The sequence below is a fragment of the Nestor notabilis genome, unplaced genomic scaffold (assembly GCF_000696875.1).
Source record: "Nestor notabilis isolate BGI_N333 unplaced genomic scaffold, ASM69687v1 scaffold14649, whole genome shotgun sequence".
In the NCBI taxonomy this organism is placed as follows: Eukaryota; Metazoa; Chordata; class Aves; order Psittaciformes; family Psittacidae; genus Nestor; species Nestor notabilis.
The window spans coordinates 1,173-11,379 of record NW_009943416.1 but is presented as its reverse complement, the minus strand read 5'-3'; the positions used below and the strand labels follow the sequence as shown (position 1 = coordinate 11,379).

Sequence of the window (10,207 nt, the reverse complement as noted above, 5' to 3'; positions counted from 1 at the left end):
GGGGCGTGGGGGGTCCACCTCAGTCCTACCCAGAGCCTCCTGCCCAGATATGCCTACAGCAGGCTTGTTGCATTTGTTCCTCGCCACTGCTATTTTTGTCAATGCAGACTGTAGAAGCAATTATATTCATTTCTTTGCTTGCTTATTTATTTTTCCTCCATGAGGTTAACTCTCTGTGGTGTAATTCCCACAGGCATTGCTCCCTGGGCAGAGTCTGAGCAGGTTGCAGCGCTGTGGGAGGGTAGCCACAGTGGGCAGCACTCCTGCCAGCCGATCCTGTTCCATTTCCAATGGGGACTAGCATTCCCCACTCACTTGCAGGCCATGGGGAAGCAGGAAGCAGGGAAAGCAAGGTATATTCATGGAAATGGAGGCAGATTTGTCAAAACTAAAAAAGGAAGGACTTGGATCTCTGGAGGGGTTGGGTGACCCCATCAAGAGATTGCTGGAGGTCAGCCTTTCTTCTCCCTGCTCACCCATGTGGACACAAGCACCTGTGTGGTTTGGGGTAGTGATGGAGCTTTCTAGCTGGAAAGCAAGTTCTTGCCATGTTTTGATGTTTCTAGAGAAAGCAGCCATGAGGACTGCCCTGGTCTTCGCCTGCCTGGTGGGGATAGCATGTACCTTTTCGGTGAGTGCCAGGCAGCTGGGGGGACCCTCAAGCCTCGCCAGGGCTTGTGTGGGACATGTGCCAACCCACCATTTTCCCCAGGTCAAGAGCTGGCTGCGGCGAGCCAAGCTGGATGACTCGGAAGAAAACGCGGTAGGATGTCCCCCCACACCGCATGCCCAGCCCCACGCAGTGCTGCCCTTGAGGATGGGGACGTTTCGGTCACTCAAGCCCCCAGCCTGGTGGGATTTACCCCCTTCTTCTCCCAATAGGTGTTCAAGAACAGGCACCGGTATTACCTGTACAGATATGCCTACCTGCATTCCCCGCAGCAACGGTACCAGGTGGGTGCTTCAGAGAGGCTGCTGATGCTTCACTGCCCACCGAATGTGGAGGTACTGAGATGGGTGGATGGTCTGCCACTGGCTTGCAGGGCAAGTGTCATGCTTGTGATGCTAATGAAGATCCTCCAGCCTGGCTACCTGCAGCTTGGTTTTCCCTCTCCTTAGGGCAGTGACTCATCGGAGGAAGAGGGGGACGGCTCAGATGAGGAAGAGGAGGAAGTGGGGGTGAGTACAGCAAACCAGCAGCCTGCAAAACAAATACGGGAATTTGGGGACTTTCTTTGGTTTCGTAGTTTCCTCTCATCATCTTTTGTGGCTGCTGACCGCCCACAGCTCTGGATGTGACTGGATTTGCTACTCTAGGCTTTATTTGATTGTGTTTTGTATGTTTTCTCTTTTTTTCTTCTTTTCTAAAGAGGATGAGTGGGGGATGCACCAAATAACTGAGACAAACTTTCTGGGTTTCCATTTTCAGTGGCTGAGAAAGGACAGTCCAAAGGGCAGAAACAGGGAGCTCACATGCAAGGCGAAAGGTGCTGTTAGGGACTCCTCTTACCTTCCCCTTTCAGGGTGCGTTGCCCCCATAGTGCTGATAAAATTGCTGTGAGAAATACAGTTGTGCTCTGCACGTGTCTGTGTGGAGGGACACAAACTGATGCTGTATTGGGAAATGCACATCTGTACCAGCCCAGCTGGTAATGCTGCTCCTGTCTGCTGGGTCAATATGAGATTGGGCACCACTGCATTTGAAGGAGTTGCTCAGGCCCAAAATTAAAAGCCAGGGATTACAAAGGTCTCCTGCGTCTCACCAGGCTGCAAATGCTCACAAATAACCCATTAGCCTCCAGCACACAGGTGCTTTGAGACAGGGATTCAGCACACTTGGAAACCTATGTGTCAGGTCTGATCACCTCCTCTTTTTTTTTCCTTTTCTTAGTGATTTGAATGCAAATTTCAGGGGTCTTTTTGACAGAAGTGTAAGCCTGGGCATCTGGTCTTAAACTCCGCTTTGGAGGCCTGCGTAGGGCTGGGGTGCAGCATGAGGTAGCCTCTGCACCTCCCTGCAAATTGCCCCTTTCTGCCTGTTGCTCTCCCCTACCACTGGGATCATTAGGGGTAATTTCAAGTAGTGGGAGGAGACTGGCAAAGGGGGAATTTCATTCCTGAGGAAGGAATTAAGTGATATGCATGAATGCAGCTGCATTTGGGGAATGTAGCCTGCTGTTCCAGGCAGCCCCTTTTGTGTCAAGGGCACCAGAGAGGTGGCTGTTCTGGAGGAGGGATGCAGGGGATGGTCAGCAAGAAAAATCACGATGAAAGGCCCCATCATCTTTACAAACCCCTCAGGTATGTAAAGAGCACTATTATATTGGTTACTAGATGGGGGGCATCACTCCTGCAGATTCACTATAGCTGGTTTCACCATGCAATTTGGTGGCTTCCCCGGTGGAGAGGAAAACAGCCTGAGTTTTTTCTGGCTTCAGATACACCCATGTTTTAAGTGTCTGAGTTGGCCCAAAACACCAGGGTGAGTGTCCTTGGTCTTGGCGCATAAGCAGTGGGGATTGCCCTGGTCAAGGATGGCAGTGCCCCTGGGTCTCCCTGCCATGCCTGGGTTCATTTGCTGGTGGCAAGGTGCTCCAAGGGCTGGGGAGAGGGTGAGCTGCCCCACCGCAGTTCTGCAGTGGTTGCTCCAGGCTCTGCTTGAATTTGGGTTATTCGTTGCCTCTTTTAGCAGCATGGAGTGCTGTGCACTGCGCTGAGAGACCTGCTCTGCTGCTTCGTGGTCTCTGGGGCTGAGTGGCACTGATGGCTTGTTGCTGGTGAGGTTGGGGCTCACACCTTGCTGTCATGCTCTCACCATCTAGCTACACCTTGTGTATAGTGTGTCTGCAAGTAGTGTGCCTGGGGCTTTCTTTGTTTGTTGGAAACTGGGAGAGGTAACTTCAAAAGCAAACCTTTAGATGCTTCGTAAAGCAAAATGTGTAGCCAGAATGGGAACACCCAACTCCAGCCACCACCACTTAATTGCATGGCTGGGGCTGCCCTGCTGCAGCTTCTCGGTTTCAGCCTAGGGCGAGACCCGTGGGAAAGAAGGAAACTGGGAGCAGCACCCAACGCCGTGCAGGGATGCTGTGTGACCCCCTCACTGCTGGGGGGGCTGTGCTGCGCTCCCGCTGCTGACCACCTGCCCTGTCCTCTCCCTGTCCTTGCAGAAGGCATCCCATGCTGGCACCAAGGCAGATGGCCACCCCATTGGAGCAGCCCCTGGAGACAGCAAGGGTGGGCTGGGAGGAGACCTCGCATGCCCCCAGCAGGTGTGGTTTGCGGGGCTGGAGGGGAGCTCCCTTGGATGGGGGTTATGTTCAATGCATGTTTGCTTGCACCCATGGGATGCCCTGCACCCTGTTTCTGCTTGAGGGTCTGCTGTGCAAGATACCCACAGCTGGGCCAAGCTCTGGGCACTAACTTGGCAAGAGGGTTGGAAGGGGCACCCCAAAAAGGCAGCCTTACCTTGCAAGGGATGAGGGAGATGCTCAGCTCTGCCTGAACCTGCCCCATGTCACGCAGCACCAAAAAGCTGCAACCTCTCAGCACCCAACTAAAATTGTGCTATTTTCCCCTGCTAGGGCAAGGGCTGCCAAGGGCCCCCAAAGGGGGGCAGGAACGGCACTGTGGGCAGGGGGGTTGACTCTGAAAATGAAGACAGTGATGAGAATGAGGAGGAGGAGGAAGAGGAAGAAATAGCTGAGAATGAGAATGGTGTCAATGGCACAAGCACCAACACCACTGAGGGAGCAGATGGGCCTCACGGCAATGGCACTACAGTGGCTGAGGAGGGCACCGGTGCAGCTGAGGAGGAGGAGGAAGAGGAAGAGGAGGAGGAGGAAGAAGAAGAAGAAGAAGAAGAGGAAGAGGAGGAGGAAACTGAAGCCACCACCATTGCCAGCACCACCAATGAGGAAGGGCTGTCCCAGGCAACCACCACGGGACATGCAGCACCCACGGATGCCACCACAGCTGGGGAGCAGTGGGAGTACGAGGTGACGGTCGGGGGCCATGGCTGGGGGGACGAGGGCACCACCGATGGCAGCTATGGGGAGCAGGACGAGTACGCCCGTGGGGACAGCTACCGGGCCTACGAGAATGAGTACGGCTACTACAAGGGGCACGGCTATGACGTGTATGGCCAGGATTACTACTACAGCCAGTGAGCGGGGGGTGAGGGGCAGGCCCAGTGCTGGTCCCCCTGCCCCATCCCACTCAGGAATGTGCATCCTTATGCTCCCTGCAGCTGCCGCATGCCAGAGGGGATGCCAGGCAGCTTGTGGGGTGCACTGGCTCTGTCCCAGGCTTTTTTGTATCTCACGAAGTGAAATGAAATAAAGCAACAGAACTGAACTTGTTGGTGACAAAAGCTTTGCTGCCAAATTTGCTGGGGTCAGCAGGGCAGCACAGCACTTGGTGGATTTGAGAGGCTGCAGGTGCTCATGCTGCTGAGGGTTAAATCTCCTTATTCCAGCTCAGATGCACACAGGAGGGAGAAGCAGAAAGACCAACTAGGAAATCATCTGTAGAGTCCCCTCCAAAAAATGAAAGGGTATTTTTAGGGTCACTGCTGTGGGATTACTGCCACGTCTTATGTAGAGTTGATGTGAATTTGAAATACGTGGGTAATGATAACTTTACATCTTCCATTCCTTGGCAGCATGCCTCCCATAGCCTGACCACACACCAGGCAATATTAATAAAGGTAATGACGTTAATTTCTCTTCTCGTGCATCACTAGCCGTAATGCACATCTCTGTAATGACAGCTTTGCTCCTGCATCCATGTGTCAGGCATGTGGGTCACAGCAAAGCCGAGCACCTTGGACATGTGTTTTGGACTCAAGATCTGCAGTCCAAAACAGTCCCTGTCTGTCCCCGCCACACAGCCTCATCCCCAGGGCAAGGTAGCGGTGTCACAGTGGCAGTGGTGCATCTACTTGCCTCCTGCATCAGGAATGGGAATGCCTGGCTTGTGGTCCCCAAGATCTCTACCCAGAGTCACCTCCCCATGTGAGCATGGCCCCAGCCAAATGGGGATCAGCACCAGGGATTGGGAAGGACCAAAAGCCCCTCTGGGTTCCAGACAGGTGCCCCCATTTATGAAAAGTGATGGGTTACAGCAGGTACTGCGCTGCCCTCACACTCCTGGAAAAGGAAACCTGTGTTCAGTTCCCCATACAGGCCGAACCATAGATCAAGTTTCTCTTCACTGCTGGCCACTGTACAAAACCACCTCCATGTACCAAAGCTGGCCTGCAGCCGCCAGGGTGGCAGGGGGTGCTGCCTGCAGGGTGAGCACCATGGAGCCAGATCCCTGTGGTGGCACTGGGGAGCCTTGCAAGCTCTTGTGGCAGGGAAGCCCCATTGTCCGCATCCCCAGGGGTGCCCAAAGACGTCAGGGAACCAGCAGGGACAAAGGGCCCTGGCACTGCTGGGTCTGGGTCCTGCTCCCACGGGGCACATGGCCCAGTCTCATGTGCGTCAGTCCCCACAGGCACCTGGCCAAAGCTCTGCCTCCCTGAGCCAAGGCATGCTGGCTGCTGCTCCTCTATCCATGGGGCTGCATCCAACCGCACCTCCCTGGCCCTGTGGAAAGGGCAGGTTTCCTCCTGGCCTTGAGATTTGCTTCCACCTGCGGCTGGATGCTGATGGTTTGAGTATTTCTGATGTTAATGCAATGGTCGTGCCCGCTCCCAGGGTTTGGGTCGGGACAGGGTGGTGGGTGGGATGGGAGCTGTTGTCACCATCCTCACAGTGAGCCAATAAGCCACGTTGGCCACAGCAGGGACAGCTTCCCTGGGTGTATGTGTAGGTGACCAGCAATACTACCAAAGATAGAGGGGACAGCAGTAGTGTACATACGTTGTACACATCCTTGCAGCACCTTCCTACACTAAAGATGGGTTTGAAGGAACCTGTGCAAGCACTGCATGAAAAAAATACCTTTTTTTTTTTTTTAACCACTCTTCTATTTTGCACTTGCACCAGGCTTAGCTCAGGGAGGTTGAGGTTGAAACCCCAAAAGCAAGTGTTGGAACCTATGGTGTGGTGGCAGCTCTCAGCTTGGCCAGCACTGTCCCACAGTGTCTGTCGTGGCTGCAAGCAGGACAGGCTTAGTATATCACCCTTCCCTTTCTGCAGCCCTATCAAGGCTTTCCCATGTCAGTCACAGTGAGCATGTTAAAACCCCCTGCACCCCCTCTTATCAATAACCAGGCTGGACGTGTGCCACACTAAGATCTGCGCTAATCATCGAGCAATTTCGCCTTCAGAACAGATATTTATAAACTGTGCTTTCTGTTTATCCAGCCAGGTGGAACATTTGATAGCTGTCTTCCACCACAAGCACATTTTTAGCTGGAAATTACTCCCCCTGGTTATCTGCGGGCACTGCCAGCCCTGACAAATGTCCCTGGGCAGGAGCTGATTGGCTCTGCACACCCAGGGCCAACTTTAAATTTCAGCAAAGTGGACACAGCCTCTACGGTCTGCTGCTGGGACCTGCCTCTGACAGCAAAAGGTAATCTTCTTACCTACTTTGCCTGGCCTGCCTCTCCCTAGCCCTTTGGCTCTGCTCTCTCTAAGCAGGGGCATCTTCTGCTTTCGCTCTGGGCAAGCCATGGTGGAGACAGGCCGAGCCGAGGCTGTGCACATCTCTGCGTAAAGCTCTCTTGAACCTATGTTGCTTTGTACTGCTGATCCTTGTGCACGAATTTCCTTCTGATGTCTTCTGTACCAACTCTTGCACAGTTGAATATAGTTTCTGGGCTAGACCTGTGAGCCCAAGCCAGGGTGGATGGGTGAAATGAGAATTATTAGCCAACGGAGCTGTTGTCTTCTGCCATTTATCAGTGCTGTTGAAAGCAGTGTGCAAGTGTCTTAATTCAGGCTTACGACTGTATGGCTTAGCCTCCAGTGGTTTTGGTGGTCATTTATTGCAAATATCCACCCAAAGTCTTTTGACAGAGCATGTTAAGAAGCTTTAACAGCTAGTGTCAGAGCATCCACCCAGTGCTGCTGGCCATGCACGTGTCCTCGCCTCACTGCTGTATGCCCATGGTAAGAGCATCGCCTTTGCTGCAAGGAGTGCAGAGAGGCAGGGTGATGCTGAGGGCCACTGCAAAGGCTGGGGAAAACCAGGATCACTGGATAACCCTGTGCTGTGGGAGTCTTTGGGTTGCTGCTGACCGGGACTGTTGGGAGCCACAAGTTCCAGAAAGACAAACTTCAGTGACGCTTTCCTTTATGCCCCCAGGAGCTGCCCAAGATGCAAACAGCCCTCGCGTGCCTGTGCCTGTGCCTTTGCCTGCTCAGCACAGCCTTCTCGATACCTGTGAGTATGGCTCTCCCCAGCTTCCCAACGTGCTGCTGAAAGCGTGGGGTGTACCACCCAGTGCGCCCCACCACGCTTTCAGTAGCAGGAAGGCCTGAGATGTGCTTGCATATAGCATCTCTGGGGCTTGGGGTGGGGGAGTTGAGGTGCTGACACAAAGTTGAACCCAGCAGGAAACATACAGAATTAGTACTGGGGTGCCTGAGCTGTTGGCCTGGGAACAGCCTGAGCGGAGCCATGGGAAGGGAGGCACAGGGCGGATGCTCACCTTACCCATGTGGGTAACAACGGTCACAGGGGTGCCTGCAATCATATTACAGCCCTCCTAATGTGAAATTCAGACAGATGTAACTGAAACAAAGGGCAAACTGAGATAAATAGCAGCCATTTTGCCCTCCATAACTGTTTCCCAATGTACTAAATACACAGGGTGAAAATCTGCTCCTGGTGAAGGCATGTTTTTTTTGGCAGGGTAACGAGGAGGGAAGCCATCTTCCCTGAGGGCTGGGCCCCATTTGTGTGTCCTTTAGCCCCCAGGGCAAGCTAGCATAAGCAGGTCTGTTGCAGGGCAGCACAGGAGGGGGAGGCAATAAATCAGCACAGATTTGCTTTACAGATAGGGGCACGAGAAAGAGCCAGGTAATACTCTGCTGTGTAACCAGGGCTGTAATCCAGCCTTTGACATTGTTCACAAACAATGGAATAACCCCAGAATATTTAATACTCTGGGGTGCATTTCTGCCCCTTTCAGCTGTGCTTGAGGCATTTCAGTGGCTGATTTTGCTGAGATTGGAGGTGGCTCAGGCCACATTCTCATGTAGAGAATGGCTTGGTGAGGCTCACAGAATGCTCCCACCTTCAGGTTCCCCATCCCTGAGGGATGCACTGGCCAATACATCCCAGAAGATGTATTTGCCAGGATATTTGCCAGAAATTGCCAGGATAATCAGGGGAAGCCAGAAGCTTGTACAGCAACCTGGCTGTGGTGACACAGCTGTTACTGCTGAGTTGCCCAGTAAACACTGGGAATCACCACCAGTTAAACCAGCTTCAGGGTCTCATTGCAGCCAGATCCCAGATGTAAGCTGCAGCATTGTGGTGTGAGCAGTGCTCTGCAATAAAAATACTCTGCAGCAGAATCCACTAAAAGGGTATTTGCAAACCAACAATATCCTGTTAAAAGTAGCTGTATCCTATTAAAAGCATGCTGTAGCAGGATCTGCAATACTTTTCAGACCCTCAGAATGTGGTTTTGACCTTTCCTACTACTGCTGGCTTTAAGCCAGTACCCCGGGTAGTGACTGGGGATTTATGGGCTTATCAGCAGTTTTCCCACCCTTCCCTGGACACTGTGGCATGCCCATCACACTGGGCAGGGAGAGTGGCTGGCAGTGGGTGCTGGAAACTGCCTGCACACCAGGGCAGCATTCATTTGACACCTCAGCTCCCATTTGTGTGTTGCTGCCCACAGGTACCACCGCCGCCGCCTGGGAGACCTACCGGGAACTGTGCGGGACAGCACCGGGTATGTCCCCCCTGTCCCATCGGGACCCTATGGAATGCCCTGAACCAGGGGCACAGGGAGAAAAAGCCACTTTTGGAGGGCAGCCCCAGTGAGCCACAGAAAGAGACCAGTGGTCCCGTTGCAGCTGAGCAGCCTTTACAAAGAGCAGGGGAGGGGATAGGTGTGATGTGCTCAGGCAAGGGAAGGGCTTCCCCCACCAGCTGCTCCTCTGCCCCTGCCCAGCCCTAAAGCACAAATGCTCGATGTACCCACAGATGAGGCTGAAGAAGTCCTAGGCCCACTAAAACCCTGCTATAGGGTGGTGTGGGAGAAAATGCCTGGTTTTGCCTATTGGAAGCCAGCTGCTGACTTTCCAGCACTTTAAGTCACCATCGGTCCTGTCACTTATGTCTGATGGGAACACCAACCAGGTTGTTCATTCAAACTATAAGCTACCTAGCAAAAATGAGCCCAAGGGAAAGCCAAACCCCAGAGATCAGGAGGCAAGCACATGAATCCTACCCAGGTCCCTACCCACAATGGCAGCTACAAGGTGGTGAGAGCTACTGCCCGTCTCGGGCTCCAGTGGATGCTGGTAGGACCCTGCTGCAGTGCCAGGTACAGCAAGGCAAGCTCCTGTCATCACATTTACTAAGAAAATTGTGGGTTTTACTTCTTTCTTCTCCACCAGATTCTGCTGAAAGGCTGCAATGCCAAGCATGGCTTCTACGTCTTCAAATACGTCTACTCGTTTTCAACGCGGAGGAACCAGACGCAGATGAAGGTGAGAAGGCAGCCGGGTGGCACGGCAGGACCTGAGCTGGGCTGCGGTGCCACACGCAGCTGGCAGGCACCAGGGCTGCCCCTGACCTCTCCCTTATTGTACTGCACAGAAGGAAGAGGCTGACAGCCAGAGTGCCGTCCCCGGCCATCAGCTGGGTGAGGATGATGCCAGGCAGGGGCTGACAGATGACAGGGCAGCCCCAGAGCACGGTGGCAATGGCAGCACAGTTGTGATGGAGGACGGGACCAGCCTCAGGCCCGACAACCGCAGCACTGCAGGCGTTGGCAGGGATGCTCACAGACCTCGCCCGGGCACCGGTGCACGAGCACGTGGTGGCGTTGGCATTGCAGGTCCCACCCCGGCCAGCTCAGAGGGCAGTGGTGACCTGGATTTAGTGCTTGAAGTTGATGGTGGTGTTTCCATTGTCCCTGAGGGTGGACACTCCGGTGAGGCTGTGGCAGGGAACAGGTCCAGTGTCGGGAGTGAGGACAGGGATGTTGGTGCCCCTGAGGGTGTTCCAGTGGAGGGAGCCATGACAGCTGGCAGGGAGAGGGTCCCCGCCCCAGGAGGGGGCGTGGGGG

The 10,207-nt window shown here is 53.9% G+C and overlaps 2 protein-coding genes across 2 annotated transcripts in view; both read left to right on the top strand.

Annotated features, from left to right (window-relative positions):
- Positions 1-577: 577 nt before the first annotated feature.
- IBSP (integrin-binding sialoprotein) lies at positions 578-4,169 on the top strand. Its single transcript, XM_010021931.1, has 7 exons — positions 578-631; positions 713-763; positions 883-954; positions 1,120-1,179; positions 3,171-3,272; positions 3,585-3,795; positions 3,832-4,169. Exons 1-7 carry the CDS (start codon positions 578-580, stop codon positions 4,167-4,169), a joined length of 888 nt encoding a protein of 295 aa, XP_010020233.1.
- Positions 4,170-4,798: 629 nt separating this feature from the next.
- LOC104411497 (ovocleidin-116-like) overlaps positions 4,799-10,207 on the top strand; it is a gene marked incomplete at its 3' end in the record, with an annotated part of 6,426 nt that continues 1,017 nt past the window's right edge. Inside the window, exons 1-4 of the mRNA XM_010021929.1 lie at positions 4,799-4,909; positions 8,810-8,863; positions 9,534-9,626; positions 9,736-10,072. Of these exons, the coding sequence (XP_010020231.1) occupies positions 4,799-4,909; positions 8,810-8,863; positions 9,534-9,626; positions 9,736-10,072 (595 nt within the window). The remainder of the gene's footprint in view (positions 4,910-8,809; positions 8,864-9,533; positions 9,627-9,735; positions 10,073-10,207) is intronic.

Excerpts from the sequence above, each read along its gene's own strand:
- IBSP (XM_010021931.1), top strand. The coding sequence starts at position 578 with ATGAGGACTGCCCTGGTCTTCGCCTGCCTGGTGGGGATAGCATGTACC. Across the intron at positions 632-712 it reads GGATAGCATGTACCTTTTCG|GTCAAGAGCTGGCTGCGGCG; the intron begins GTGAGTGCCAGG and ends CATTTTCCCCAG. Across the intron at positions 3,796-3,831 it reads CACTACAGTGGCTGAGGAGG|AGGAGGAGGAGGAAGAAGAA; the intron begins GCACCGGTGCAG and ends AGGAAGAGGAAG.